The 14,546-nt window shown below is 37.8% G+C and overlaps 3 protein-coding genes across 4 annotated transcripts; 1 reads left to right on the top strand and 2 right to left on the bottom strand.

The window, feature by feature from the left end:
- Positions 1-385: 385 nt before the first annotated feature.
- Positions 386-6,256, bottom strand: plekhj1 (pleckstrin homology domain containing, family J member 1). Its single transcript, XM_061044481.1, has 6 exons — positions 5,840-6,256; positions 5,305-5,372; positions 5,094-5,160; positions 2,612-2,702; positions 2,113-2,176; positions 386-1,785 (listed from the first exon to the last, which is right to left on the bottom strand). The coding sequence occupies exons 1-6, from the start codon at positions 5,931-5,933 to the stop codon at positions 1,693-1,695; spliced, it is 477 nt and encodes a 158-aa protein (XP_060900464.1). The 5' UTR covers positions 5,934-6,256; the 3' UTR covers positions 386-1,692.
- Positions 6,257-6,621: 365 nt separating this feature from the next.
- Positions 6,622-10,320, top strand: sf3a2 (splicing factor 3a, subunit 2). Its single transcript, XM_061044478.1, has 8 exons — positions 6,622-6,757; positions 7,423-7,709; positions 7,843-7,889; positions 8,213-8,322; positions 8,435-8,484; positions 9,373-9,513; positions 9,598-9,666; positions 9,755-10,320. Exons 2-8 carry the CDS (start codon positions 7,512-7,514, stop codon positions 10,028-10,030), a joined length of 891 nt encoding a protein of 296 aa, XP_060900461.1. The 5' UTR covers positions 6,622-6,757; positions 7,423-7,511; the 3' UTR covers positions 10,031-10,320.
- A 429-nt stretch (positions 10,321-10,749) lies between these two features.
- On the bottom strand, positions 10,750-14,302 carry LOC132979033 (junctional sarcoplasmic reticulum protein 1). 2 transcript variants are annotated; one of them, XM_061044479.1, is made up of 7 exons: positions 14,146-14,302; positions 13,453-13,553; positions 11,962-11,990; positions 11,782-11,851; positions 11,547-11,681; positions 11,372-11,469; positions 10,750-11,294 (listed from the first exon to the last, which is right to left on the bottom strand). In XM_061044479.1, exons 1-7 carry the CDS (start codon positions 14,151-14,153, stop codon positions 10,914-10,916), a joined length of 822 nt encoding a protein of 273 aa, XP_060900462.1. In that variant the 5' UTR covers positions 14,154-14,302; the 3' UTR covers positions 10,750-10,913. The 2 variants fall into 2 exon arrangements, with proteins under 2 accessions (XP_060900462.1, XP_060900463.1); XM_061044480.1 differs by having other exon boundaries at positions 14,142-14,296.
- Positions 14,303-14,546: the final 244 nt, after the last annotated feature.

Here is a 14,546-nt window from a genome sequence, read left to right as displayed (position 1 = left end):
CCCACATCTTCAGAGGGTCACCTAATATTTACAGTCTGTGAGGCCCACGCGTGATTAACTCAAAACAGTTTACTGTAACAAGGGAAACAAAAAAAAACATTTTATGATGTGCTTCATGCTGGTATTAACTGCTTTAAAAATGTTGATAAGTATTGTTTTTAAGCATTGACTTGTTAAAGTGATTGACTTGATAAATATTTTGTCCAATTATCAGCTTTACTTTACAGATCAAATTGCTTTTTACTACATGTTAGACACACGTTGGAGCATTATGTTTATTTCCTGTCACGCATTATTGTACTTACTAAAACAATTATTTATTATTACTTATTAAACACTCACATTTCATTGTAGTTAAAGACAGCCAACAAGAATGTACAACTAATTTTAATGACTTTATTAGTAAAATAAAAGTGTTGCCAGTGAAACAAACATAACCGAACATGAAGTCAAATCAGAATGAAAACATTTATGTGCAAAAGTTTAAAATGAATACACATTCAATGACATGTTTCTGGGCAGACTCCTGATTTAAAACTAAAGATATACACATATATTTATTTAACAATTTGCAGGATACAGCAATGTCACATAGTGAAATATTGAGAGCAAAATGTTACCTCAACATTAGCAGCTACTGTGTTGTAGCCACACTGACAAAAAGCTTTAAAAAAAGAAATGTTAAAAAAAGTCAAGTCACGAGCCATTTGTCCCAAAATGGTCATACAGCTTAGCTAAAGGAGTCTGATACAAAGTGCCACATACAAAGTACAGTAGGTTCAAGTCAATTATTGAAATTCATGTGAAGAAAAAAAACTCCCAGTGATGTGCAAAAGTAGTTTTAAAAACATATATCTCTAAATTAGCTGGATTATAATTGAAAAATTGGATCACATTAAATTATTTCTCAAAATGAAAAAAAGGGAAAAACTCAACAGATCAAAGGGCCCATGCAGTCAAAAAAATGTAAGATATCCAATAATCCTATACTGCTCCAAAGGAATTATCATATTTATTTCAGCATCTTTAGCACTCCTTACCACTGCACCACTGTACCAATGTATTTTGTAGGCTTGTATTTATTAGCTGATTAGCTAAATATTTCATTTTTGAATGGTTGTAAACAGGGTCACCAGAGTCAAATCCCTTGTTTTCACAAACATACCTGGTCAATAAAGCTGATCCTGATCCAGTGTGCATTTACTTAACTAATATTAGTTGTCACCAAATGTCTTGGATAACAACATTAAACACACTGATGTGTAGGATACAGACAGTATTGAAAAAGTCACAGCCAAAACTTGACAGCATCATTACAACCAGATGCTCTCAAAGTCACATTGTCTAGAAGTACAGCATGACCAGTAAAAAATATAATATAAAACATGTTTCATACAGAACCAATAGACCAAGGCATAGTTTGAATATGAAAAAGAAAATGGTGTATAAAATCCCAGAAACTAAGAAAGATGTTACTTAAATGATTGATATGAAGAAAAGTTTAGAGTTATCCCTTTGCACACTTCAGATACTCTACTCGTCCTCTATGTAAGTCTGGAGCAAGCCTTCAAAACAACCAGAGCAATTAAAATAAACATGCTTATGTCATAGATAACAAACTAATGGAGTGAATGTTGAAGACACAGGTTGAACTAAAACAAAATTTGGAACATCTGAACACAGGACGTTGTTTTACAGGGAGGAGGTATCTCTCATCATCAGTTGCAGGCCATTGCTGACCTGGAAGCGAGCTTCATCTGATATGCCATACTGCTCCAAGGGGTCCTGAACACAAGGGACGTCAAGGATAAAGAATAAAACTTGACTGTTCATTTTAACAGCAACATCCCACACCAAACCATTTTTCTGCACTATGCTTTGAACAGCTTTCATTGGAAACTATTTTTTCTTTACACTTAATAAAAGACAAATATAAAAACACAAAGTCTTTCTCTCATACCCATCTATCTTCTGCCAATATTTGTGATACTGATTTTATCAGTTGGCGGAGCCTGGCAGACAAACACTTTACACTTTACTTATTCCCAGTATGTTGGATAAAGCACCATCTGTGTGGCATTAAGTGAATCACTGTGCTACTTTGGGTCTTACCTTGCCGGTGAGCCTGTGGATTTCTGTTCTGTAGAATATCAGGTTCTTCCTCATGAACTCATAACTACAGAGATAGGATGAAACAATTGGGGGTAAGAAAGAAGTTCGGTACCAAGTTGACTTGTAACCTGGTGATGATGATGACCTGTTGATGAACTTGTTTCAGGTCAGTACTTCCTTTGAATCAAATCTATGACTGTTTTATAAAGAATATCTTGAAAAACAAGGAAAATCAAATGTGAATTAAAATGTGGAAAAAGTCACTTTAGCTGCATAGTTACCAACAGTCCACAACACTTAGCTTGTTATAATTTGAACTGAGAATTTAAGAAATATAGTTTCACGTGAAAATGTAATAATAATAATAATAATAATAATAACTGGTTATTGAAACTATAAGCCATCAACTGTGTTTCAAATGGAGAATACAAATATCAGGTAATGCCAGGTCCTAAAACCTACATGATGGAGATCAAATAAGAAAAACACTCTTTCCTACCTGGCTTTGATGATGCAGTCTATCCACTCGCCACACTGCTCCTCAGAGTCACACTCAAACAGGTACTTCCTCTCTGCTTCATCCAGAAATGCTTCAAAGAGAAACACACAGAGTTACCTAGATCTAATGCCAGAACACAAACAGTAACTGTTAGATAAAGAAAGGCCTGGCCAATACCTTACATTGCTGATATATTTGGTTGATTTGGGTTAATTACAGATATACCAGTATCAAGTGTATATAATGATATTCTTTCTAAAGCTAATTTTTTATTTATTTATATTATTATATTATATTTTGGGGCTTTTGATGCCTTTATTTACACCAAGTCAAATTCCTTGTATGTGTAAATGTACTTGGCAATAAAAAACGATTCTGATTCTGATTATTTAGAGATAGGACAGTGGATTGAGCGAGAGAGAGTGGGGAATGACATTCGGGAAAGGAGTCACAGGTCGGATTCGAACCTGGGCTGCCCGCTTGGAGGACCACATCCTCAGTACATGGGGTGCGCACACTAACCACTAGGCTACCAATGCCCCCATAATGCTATTTATTTTACAGAAAATATCAGAAATAATCAGTGAACTACAAATTGTGTATTCCATTTGCCAATAACACTCTCATCACTCTCTGTATCACATATAACAGAGAATTACAAATAATACACACCAATTTGTTGAAAATGTAAAAAGAAAATGGATAAATTGTTTATGTTTTAAAGACTGCAGCCCTCAGAGTGTCTTTGCAGAATCATATTGTGCTAATATTGGTGCCTTACCCTCTAATATACAGTAGATATCTGTATTAGTCTCAAAATCCCTTATTGGTGCTTCTCAAATAAGAAGTCATAAATAATGGAATTTGACACATGTAACTATTGTTGTTCAGTGACTTATCAACTTAAAAGTTTGTACCGGAAAGCTTCTGACAAAGTGTAGGTTTGTCTCTGCCCTACAGTGTAACTCTTTAAATGCTGCAGTTCACCAAGAACGGGTGTTACGGGCAGGCATGATTATTATCAGAACTGTATATTTCATTTGGTTGGCATTTAATGCTATAATTATTTTGGCAGTGGATATATTTATACTTGTTCAAAATGTTTTTTTGTATTCAACTGTCCTGTAACATTAATGAATGGAATATGATGTTTTTTGGGGGAATGAATGTCTGAATGAAAGGATTTCATTTCTAAAAAAAAAAGAAAAAAAGGTTGAAGTACACCCTCTGCTGGTGGTGTGTAACGTAAACCTCTCAAAGGTTTTGAAGGTTTTATTTTTCAAGTCAGTGGGGGGGCTTCACTGCAGCCAGCACCGAGCTAACTTTGTCTTGATATATATGTTTGGATATACATTTTTCAAGTATGAGCCACTGCTAGCAGTTTTGTATGAGATTTCATTCATCATCAAAATGACTTCTGTAGTTTAGTTAGTCCTAGCCTGAGCCACAGCCCCTAAGCGTGAGTAGACCATCATCATAGTGTATCATATCTGTGTACACTGTTTTCCTGCCACAGTCATTGTTTGTTGTATCATTTTTGTACAAGTGACTCTTCATAAATAGGTCCAGCTAGATGGTTGAACTATTTGGTCTTACTCAGCAGATGTTTTCCAATGTCAAGTTATAGACATGTGAGAGAGTAGAATAATGTCCTCTGAGCAGTCTCTATTGTCAGGGTTGTTTGATGTGTAGTGCTGTCCATGATGTCAACACAACTGTTCTGATGTCACAGTGCTTCTGACTTTGTCTTTCATTTATAACTGACTGAGGCCTCAAACCGTTTGTGTATGAACTGCAAGGTGTTACGAGACTATATGTTATTGCATACTAGGGCTGGGAAATATATCGATATATTTTCAAACAAGATATAGGGTAAGACAATATCGTTAATATGGATATAGTTTATGTTGCATTAAAATAACGTTACAGAGGTGCCAGGTCACCTTTTTCTCACCTGTCTGTTCCTCTTAACCCTGCTCCTCCTCTCTCTCTCTTTTATTGTATTTAAGGAACATTTTTATTTTATCATATTACTTTTTAAATTCACAAACAGGTAGTTTATTTTCCATGTGTTTTCACTGTTAATAAAATACATATTGATATATATCGAGTATCGCCATTCAGCTAAATAATATCAAAATATGAGTTTTGGTCCATATTTCCCAGCCCTATTGCATACTATTACATTCCATCTATTTCCCAGTTTGGGATCAATAAAGTGCATCTATCTATCTATCATATGCCACTGAAAAATAAACGCAGGTGTGTCATAATGAATACATTTTGTATACTGAAAATAAGCACATAAACTTCGGTGTAGCTCTGCTGGTGGTGTGTAACATAGACCTCTCAAGGGTTTTGTAGAACTATTTGTTGTGAATCCGTTTTTGTATGAAAAGTCTGAAAATTATGACTGGTTTTATAGGCTGCCCCATAAAATCCAAATGCCAGTTCTTTGTCCTGGCTCTAGGGCTGAGCTCACCAACAGAGAAGGTCAAGCTGTCCTCCTTCTCCACCCGACACTGCTCCAGCAACAAAGCACCGATTGGCTGAAAAGGTAAACAATGGCTTAATTTTCGATACAACATTGTCTTCTTGTCACTTGAGGAAATTGACTTTCTGACGCAGTACAATGAGATATTAAGAAAATACTGAAACAATGCAGCAGGTGTTCAAACATTGATTCAACTGACCTCTTCCTCATCAGTCCGGAAATAAAAAAGGAAGTTTACGACCAGTTTCACCAGCCTCTTCTTGACCACTGTAAGATAAACAAGGAAGCAAGATAATAAGTCATAACAAAGAAAGCCTCCGCTCTGGAAACACCAACCTCCTCCATCCCCCCCCAGGACTAAACTCCACACCATGGGTGACCGGGCCTTCTGCTCCTCTGCTCCACAGTCTGTGGAATGCTCTCCTACGAGCAGCTGAGGGCCCCACAGTCTGCTGATGCTTTTAACAAAGCCTTCTGCTTGTGCTTTTAGTTTCGTTAGTTGCTTAGTTGATTAAATTTGTTTTTATTTCTATTTTTTTCTTCCTGTAGCACTTTGAGATGTTTTTGCAAAAAATTTTTAATTTGCGTTACAAATTAAATGTATTATTATTATTATTAACATTATTAAAGTGTGGTACAGTTGTCAAGACTGTTTCTGGTTGTAGTTTCAGCTGCTGCTGTCCTGACTACATTAACGGAAGTAGGTGTGATTATTCAGTAATAAACTGTATTACCGTCTCCTTTCTTTGGTCCTCGCATCCCCAGCTCAGCTGCCTTCTCTGAGGGCTGACGGCTGAGAGACATCAACTCCTTCTCGTTGAAACGCATCACTTATGATCACTGACGCAGTAAAACTTGTGAAGGAAGCACATACAGGAATACTTTCTCTACATCAGAGTTCCGCTTCACGACTGAAACACGCTAATGATCATGCTACAGATAACAATGGCCAGAAGCGCTTACTTCTTACGTCTATGTTGTCCTTTAAACGTCGCTGTGTCGCCTTCTAATGTTCTCCAAATGTGACGGAGTGTGTTTGGACATTTCTACTGTCATTTCTTGTTCAAGGAAATTCTGCTGTTAAGTGTTTCGTCTTCATGCCAGTCATCGGACACTCCTCCCGGCAGCAGTGACACTCAACGCTGGCAATTGTACGGAAGTGGCCGAGGGTCAAATTTAGCGAAGTTTGAATGCCACCTTCAATGATCCAGTGGCGGAGGACATGCAGTAAGCGAAAGCTATTGTAGTTATTAAAACTGAAAGTAAATTCACATAATACAAAAAAACTGACATGAAATCTACAGGCTTTGAAAGAAGCATTTTTTCTGGCTCAATTAATCGTTTTTGTCCATAACAGTCGATACTTATTATTTACAGTCTATGGAGATAACACCCATTTTGCTCGTTATATGTCTCTCTATTCATTCAGCCCCATAGTTTTTGAAAACCTGTTGGTGGGTTTTAAAATAAAACATATAATCGTTTAGTCAGAAAATAAAGCAAAGTATAAAACAGGAATCAAGTCCGGTATTCGCTCCAGCCCAGCTGGTGGCGGTAATGCACCGGGAAATAATAACAACCCGAAGTGAGGAAGTCTCCTGCGCATGCGCACTACAAATTCACGTTTGCGTGATCCTAACGTTGTGGTGTTGGTGAGTGTTTGAGAGACAAAGAAACCAGTTTATCATATTAAGTCTTGTATTATAGTCTGGGGGTTTTCTCCGCTACGAACATATCTCCGATCACGTATAGGCTTTGCTAAGTTTGACTTTCCTTTTATTCGTAAAATGCTGTTTAAATCTTTACTAACCCGGAACACTGTTAGCCTAGCATTAGCATTGGCGGTATGTATTCAGTATCTAGCGTTATATTTCACTAACAAAATGCAGCAAGTTGTTTTTTTTTTCTTCATAATCCCTCTGAGGAATGCATTTCTATTGGACTGATACAATTTATAATTTCACACGAGTCATTAATTTTGCCAAGAAATATTTGTTGGAAATACCGTGTTGTTGCATTTTCTGTAGGTGCTGAAACATTATCTTATATGAGCTTACACACAAGAAATAAAGTTGTAATCGAATTAAAGTATGTTTTGAGAACCAAAGTGACTGTCAATAAGGCAAATACAGAGTTACGTTTTGTACTTTTTAATCTGATGTTATGGTGGTGTATCTAAAGGTTACTTTGTCACCATTAAAGTTTATATTATTATAAATAGATTATAAGTTGCTTGTAATATGTTTATAACTGCAATGGCTATTCTTTATTTAGACTCTTCTCAGTGGTGTATTCTCTATTTTTCTCAGATAATCAGGAAGGATCTACTTAATATACCTATCCAGGGTTAAGTGGGAAATTACACTTGGAGTACTCTTGGAGTGACTGAGCCCATCAATTGCAAAAATGGATTTCCAGCATCGTGCTGGAGGGAAGACGGGGAGCGGTGGGGTGGCGTCTTCATCTGAGAGTAACCGTGACAGGCGAGAGCGGTTACGTCAGCTGGCTCTGGAGACCATTGACATCAACAAAGACCCCTACTTTATGAAGAATCATTTAGGATCATATGAGTGCAAACTTTGCTTGACTCTTCACAACAACGAGGTGAGGGTGCCCACAATGAAATGAACAAGATTATTTTAGTTTACCTTTATCTTTTTTCTTGTTGTACGAGTATTTTGCAACTAAAAAAAAACTTGTTTCTGATAACTGATAACTGATATCCTCTTTATTACAGGGCAGCTACTTGGCTCACACACAGGGAAAGAAACATCAGACCAACTTGTAAGTCCACATCTTGTCTATCTTACCTAACCATATTGAAACCTCACTGTTGCATTGTCTCTAACGTCTGGTTAACATGAAGCTGTGTGCTTCATGTTCAAAGTTACTGCTCCATCAAAACATGCATGAGCTGTTATTCAGCTATGCATGTATCAGCTTTGGAATTTTTATGTACCAGTAATCATTATGTGTCTGCTGATTCATTTTTGCCCCACATTCCCAGTCTTAGGAAATTGTTGAACACTTGTTTGTTTGTGTCATATATCTTTGAACTGTGGTGGATCATCAGCTATAAAATGGTATTCAAAAACTTTTTCTATCAGAGCACGGAGAGCAGCCAAGGAGGCAAAGGAGGCTCCTGCTCAGCCAGCTCCAGCAAAAGTAAAAGTTGAGGTCAAGAAGTTTGTCAAAATTGGTCGTCCAGGATACAAAGGTGGGCTGGCTCAGAGATTATGCATTGGTGTAATCATCATTTTGTTTGGCTATTTCTGCTGTCAAAGCATATTTGCTGTGTTTAAACATATATTCCAAATTGTTCTTTGTAGTAACCAAACAGAGGGACCCAGAGACCGGACAGCAGTCCCTACTTTTCCAGGTTTGTGAAATCAATAGAATGTATAGGCTTGATATCCAGCTGTCTGATACAGCTACACATGCTTAAAGGGGACATATTATGAAAAATCCACTTTTACAGTGTTTTTGACACATATTTGGGTAACCTGAGTGTCTACTGACCCACAAAATATGAAATTAATCCATCCAGTCCTTTGTTTGTAATCTGCATAAGTCTTACAACACAGAGAAAAGTGCTCCGTTTCAAATGTTCTCAGTTTGTGATGTCACAAGCTGGATTCTGGTAAAAAAAATAAAAAAAATACCATCCCCTCTCCTGATATCTTCACCCCCAGCCTAGAACTACACTTTTGTGCAGGTCTGCCATTTTTAGTCTTGCTACAGAGGAGTGATGTCTACCAGGAAAACTTGGGGGGCTCATTGCATTTAAAGAGACACACACACCAAAATGGAGCGTTCTGAGAGAGCTGGTTTATACAGGGTCACAAACCTCCTCTGGTGCTTGATTCATGTTATATTTTGACCAAAGCACAGCACAGATGTTTCATTTAGACCACAAGGGACTGTTTGAAAAGGTGGAAAAGGGCTGTAATATGTCCCCTTTAAGCCAGTATCTGTTAATTGGAAATGCACCCTAGTCTTGCTAGCTTTTGATTTATAGCAGATCTGTATGTATTATTCTGAAACCGAAGAGTAAAACCACTTTTACATTAGTTTTATACTTGAGGTTTTTCCCTGTTTCTGTTAAAATGTTGGTCCTGTTAGCCAAATAAAGAATGCAGCTAAATACTTTACTGCAACTTAGAAATTTGCTTATCGCAATGTTTGTGAGTAAACATTACGTTTAGCCATAGAGGTCAGACTATCAAAGATAGTAAATCTATTTTAAAAAAAAATCTCTGTTCATCAGATTGATTACCCAGAGATTGCTGAAGGAATTGGACCGAGGCATCGTTTCATGTCTGCTTATGAACAGCGCATCGAGCCTCCTGATCGTCGCTGGCAGTACCTACTCCTGGCTGCTGAGCCATATGAGACTATTGCATTTAAGGTTTGTTAGAGTTGTATTTCTCTTGTGCTCTTTATGAATTTTTGTTCTTGCTTTGAGTTAACATAAACATTTTTTATCTTTTAGGTCCCCAGTAGAGAAATTGATAAAGCAGAAAACCGCTTCTGGACCCACTGGAACAGAGAAACCAAACAGGTACTGATGAGCTGATTAACGTTTGTTGATACATAGCCTGTCTTGGTGTTAAGTTTGAGACCTTTGTACGTTTTTTTTTCTCTCCCAGTTTTTCCTGCAATTCCACTTCAAAATGGAGAAAGCTATCACTCAGTCCAGCGGCCCAGCCCCTCCTGCAAGCGTGAAGCGTCCTCCTCCTCTCATGAGTGGAGGTGGACCTCGCCCACCCAGTGACAATCTGCCCCCTCCCCCACCAGGAGGGATGTCCATCCCCCCTCTCCCACCTGGTGCACCAGGTGCCCCTCATATGCCCCCTCGGATGCCCATGCCCCCCATGCCAATGCGACCACCTCCTCCCGATGGCCTCACAATATCTAATAACTGATCCCTGACCAGTCTATCATGTTTTATTTTCTGATGTGTAGTCAGACTGACCTGCTTGTCTACAATAACAATCTCCTTGCAGACATTGTAGGTACATGACGTTTGATTATTCCCAAAAAGGTTTGAGTCCACATTTTATTATACATTTGTTTGGTTCATGGAAATTTGTAGGTCATCCCGTGTGATCACACTGTTTTGTACAATAGCTTGAATCTGCATATTAAGCTATGACTGAAAATAGCTTATCTTTTAAGATTCTGTTTTTGTAATAAAATTCTGTAGAGAGAAACATTTGAGTCTCAAAATTTGTATTTTTCGAGGACATCACATAAACAATTTTTGATATGTCATTATTTTCATGTGATGGGTTCACAGCAGAAGAGAAAAGAAACAGAATCTCCTAAAATAACGTTTACCATAGAAATAAAAGCCAGAGTCTCTGAAGATGATATAAGATGAAAGGACCTAAGTGGATCAATTACCTAATAAATGCAGAATCTAGATCTGTAGTTTACCACGTTCAGCGCTTTCTTACTCAAATGTAACAGAGGTGACAATATTTGTAAGCAATTTAATTTTAGTTGTAGAACTTAAATTCATAAAGTGATCCCTTGCAGAGGTTTGAAAAAGCAGTCTGTACAACAAAATGTAAATCTCAACTGGAAACTCAAATGAAAAAAAAAACCTATTTCTGCGGAAAAAAATAAACTAGCACATTAAACTGGTATAACATTTTATTGTTAACTTGATACTGTTTTTTAGAAAAGGAAAATCTGTTAACGATTTAATCTTTGTCACCTTTAACACATGTTTTTGAACCAATTCATCTGAAAATTATTGAGAAAATGCATTTCTGTCAGTGAAAGAGAAACAAAGAAAGCATCTTATCCCTTCAGAGTTTTCTTCTTTTCCACCATTTTTTTTGTTTTCTTGGGCACTGCCTCCTCATCTCTGTCCTCGGCATCTTCATCACCCGCTTCCTCATCGAGTTCCTCTGATTTATCTCTTTCTTTCTTCTCTTTGTATTCATCATCCTTGGCCTTTTTGGCTCTTTTGTCCTTCACTTTTCCCTCTCTTTGCTTCAAGAGCTTTTTGTCTGGTAGTGGCTTGTTTCTTAGACCTTTGGATGCTCGTGCTGGTGCTCCTCTCTTTGACTTTCCTCTTTTAACTCCTCCATCTTCATCGTCATCCTCTTCGTCCTCCTCATCTTCATCATCAAGGTCTGGCAACCACCACAACATGACTTCCCATAGTGTTGTTTCAGGCTAAAGGGGGTAGATCACATGACATTTACACAGTCAAATCAAGTCAAAAATTAAGTAGTGTAAGTCAACCCTTTTACCTCTGCGGGTTGTCCTCTGTGTCGTAATGCACCCGGCCGTCTCACTGTCAATTCGACTTCCTCGTCCTCCTCTGATGGCCCCCGACCTCGCATGGTTTCTGTTTGGTCAAAAAACACCATTGAGTCACAGCAGACATCATTTTTATCTATTGTCCCATTTTTTTTGTTTACTTGCCATGAAGCCTCTGAAAGCCTGAGGTAAGCACCAGGATGGTTATGGCCATAAAAAGACAGCGGTTGAGGGTGACATTTTCCCATGGTCTTTCAATCTGGGCCAGGTTTTGGCTGGACAAGGCTTTAGGCAAGGTTGCTGAAGAACAACACAAGAACAAGGAGGGACATTTTTAATTTTAATAGAGCATTGTAAACAATTATTAAAGGCTGACATTGGTTGGACTGGAATTACTCACTTGTTCTTGGAAAGCTGGGTTCTCTGGGTAAAGTCTTGGGTTCTGCTCTCGGTTGCTGTGGAGCCATTTCCTATCAGAGTTTAACATAGGATTAGAAGAAATAGACTAGGAGGCATACAGTATATCAGGGTTTCAAACAAAAATTCAAAATTTGATTATGTTTTTTGTTTTTCTACTAACCTCTCTGACTTTTCTTGTAGCATACATTTCTGAAACAAACAGATTAACAAATGGGGATATAATAAACCTTAGGAAAACAAACCACCATACCCTCAATCTGGAGCTATTTATCCACATTGGATTAATGTATGGTATATTTAGACATCATTTCTGGCTTACTTATTCCTCATTATATTACCCTCTAATTTACACAAAACAAGCATTGGCATTGAACTCGATATTAAGGATTCAAATTAATTTGCTTTTTTTTACATCATTTTATGTATGCTCAGAAAACCACATAGCCTTTACATCACATTAAGTAAGGGTATAAACAAAAAATAATCTAGCTCACAATTTAAGTAAACTAACTAATGTAGACATAAATACTTTTATGATATACATCTTATATGTTAAACAAACAATGCTAACACATTTTCCTTACTGTCCCAGTTTAGCATGGGAGGATGCTAACAGTTTTTGAATTAGCATTTAACACAGCACCATTAGCCTACCTCGAGCTGAGGCTAATGGGCATTTCATCAGCGCTCAGGTATGTTGTGACCATACACTGTAAATAGTAAGGTTGTGACTTGTGACATAGAAATATGCCACATTCACATGGCAGCCGCTGTCCACTGAGTTAGCTTATGGTGAAAATTTTAAACATTGCCTAATGTCCCTCTGCTGTGCTCCAGGTTTACAAATAGTATTAATGTAGGTAATCTGACAAAACTTTACTACCATCCAATGCTTTCAAATTGAACAGCAGCTAGAAACATAACTGAAAAGTGAAAACCAAGCTAGAAGTAAAACAATAACTTTAATAATAAGTCATTAGCTAATTTTAGATGCAAGCTAATGGACCATTTCTCAGTTAAAATAACAGTTTTATGGTGAAAAATGTGCATCATCTTTTACCTCTGAATATTGCAGCACTTCCGTTTCTCACTATGCTCTGCCTTTTTACTGATCAATCAGTAGGTGGTGATTGATGATGATGATTAAGTATAAGATGTTAGCCGTGTGAATAGAAGAATGTAAGTGTTGGTGGAATTCAAACATTGACCTGAATCTGGCACTAGATTAAAAAAAAAGTGATTACCAAAGTCAGTATACTTATCCTTGGGACCATTCAATGCTGTACAAATATGATATCTGGATGTCTACTCCTACATGGTCTTGGTCATGGTCTCCGACATTTGAAAGCTCTGTCTCACAAGGAGGATTTTGTATTTTAAAGGATTGAGGCTGATTACACCCACCATCCAGTCAGCACGACCGAGCTGCATTATCACTGTGCTGCATGCCTTTGACTAGGTGTCATGTTTCAGCTCCCTGTGCTGCTGCTCCCAGGTATTTATAGAGTAGTACAATACATGTACAATGGATGGAGGCTTTTATTTGTATTCATTACTGTTTCTGTGTGTGTGTGTGTGTGTGTGTGTGTGTGTGTGTGTGTGTGTGTGTGTGTGTGTGTGTGTGTGTGTGTGTGTGTGTGTGTGTGGTCACCTGGTCTGCGGATCTGTCGAACAGGCTTCTGTGGAAGAGAATCTGCTCTTGATGGCCCTAACTCCTCCTCAAATGTCTCATAGCTTTCTTCCATCCCTTCCCTGAGAGAAAGAAAGTAATACGATAAACTAAAACTGAGTTTGCTGAACATGATTCTGCAGACAAAGAAATGTACATACAACACAAAGCTTTGCATATGAACCATGCCGCCAGTGTAGCCGAACAACTGTTGGTATTTTAAGAAATGCTCTGCTTGCCAACCTTGGCAGAAACAAAATGATTCAATGGATCAAAATATTGTAGTTCTTATCAGTATTATTGACCTTGTACTGAAAAATGTATTAATCTTGTATCTCACCAGTTTCATTTTGGGGAAACAAAAAGATACCAGTCAAAGGGCAAATTGTGCAGTTTGTAGAGACTGAAGCAGTTTATTGACCTTCACATTTACAAATGAATGCAGTGAGGCCTTGATGTCTTATATGACATTTCTACACAGTCACATAGCTAATGTCCTAGCAGCCCTATAAATAGACAAAGCAATACCACTGGAGGGACAGATGGATACACGCTGAATATCAATACATAAAAAGAAACGGGCCGTTACCATTGTGCCCCTAATTATACTCTAGGTTAGGCTATCTGATGCTGAAGCCTAAACTTTAACCCTCGCTGAATGAAGGACCTACCTGCCTCAACATTTGGGGTCCTCTGGGTGGCTTCGGAGGAACCTTTGTCACTGAGCCTGTTGTTCCTCTGCAAAGATGACAGCAGTCACACTCTGAACCGTCTGACAGCCGGGCACAGGTGCCGGGAAAGAAAAAACAAAAAGTGTCAGTCAGTCAGTCAGTCAGAGGCGTTCACTGAGGCAGGGCCAACATTAACATGCTCCATACAGCTGTCAAATCCCAAGAGTGACTATGAGGTAGGAAAGAAAGTGACAGAGTATACCAAGTTTTAGAAAACACTTTTTACATGTTGGAAAAATATTTTTAAGTATTTGAGGAATAACAATTAACCAATCACACAGATCTTTAGCAAACTATGTAAAAAACAAATGAATAAGAACATAACAGAAATGGCATTTTTTGGGA

Source organism: Labrus mixtus, chromosome 8, assembly GCF_963584025.1.
Source record: "Labrus mixtus chromosome 8, fLabMix1.1, whole genome shotgun sequence".
NCBI lineage: Eukaryota > Metazoa > Chordata > Actinopteri > Labriformes > Labridae > Labrus > Labrus mixtus.
The sequence above is the reverse complement of the archived record's forward strand: the minus strand, read 5'-3'. Positions and strand labels throughout refer to the sequence as shown.

Excerpts from the sequence above, each read along its gene's own strand:
- plekhj1 (XM_061044481.1), bottom strand. The coding sequence starts at position 5,933 with ATGCGTTTCAACGAGAAGGAGTTGATGTCTCTCAGCCGTCAGCCCTCA. Across the intron at positions 5,161-5,304 it reads TCCGGACTGATGAGGAAGAG|CCAATCGGTGCTTTGTTGCT; the intron begins GTCAGTTGAATC and ends TTACCTTTTCAG. Across the intron at positions 2,177-2,611 it reads GACTGCATCATCAAAGCCAG|TTATGAGTTCATGAGGAAGA; the intron begins GTAGGAAAGAGT and ends CTATCTCTGTAG.
- sf3a2 (XM_061044478.1), top strand. The coding sequence starts at position 7,512 with ATGGATTTCCAGCATCGTGCTGGAGGGAAGACGGGGAGCGGTGGGGTG. Across the intron at positions 7,710-7,842 it reads TGACTCTTCACAACAACGAG|GGCAGCTACTTGGCTCACAC; the intron begins GTGAGGGTGCCC and ends TCTTTATTACAG. Across the intron at positions 9,514-9,597 it reads ATGAGACTATTGCATTTAAG|GTCCCCAGTAGAGAAATTGA; the intron begins GTTTGTTAGAGT and ends TTTATCTTTTAG.
- LOC132979033 (XM_061044479.1), bottom strand. Across the intron at positions 11,682-11,781 it reads ACCCAGCTTTCCAAGAACAA|CAACCTTGCCTAAAGCCTTG; the intron begins GTGAGTAATTCC and ends GTTGTTCTTCAG. Across the intron at positions 11,470-11,546 it reads AGGCTTTCAGAGGCTTCATG|AAACCATGCGAGGTCGGGGG; the intron begins GCAAGTAAACAA and ends TTGACCAAACAG.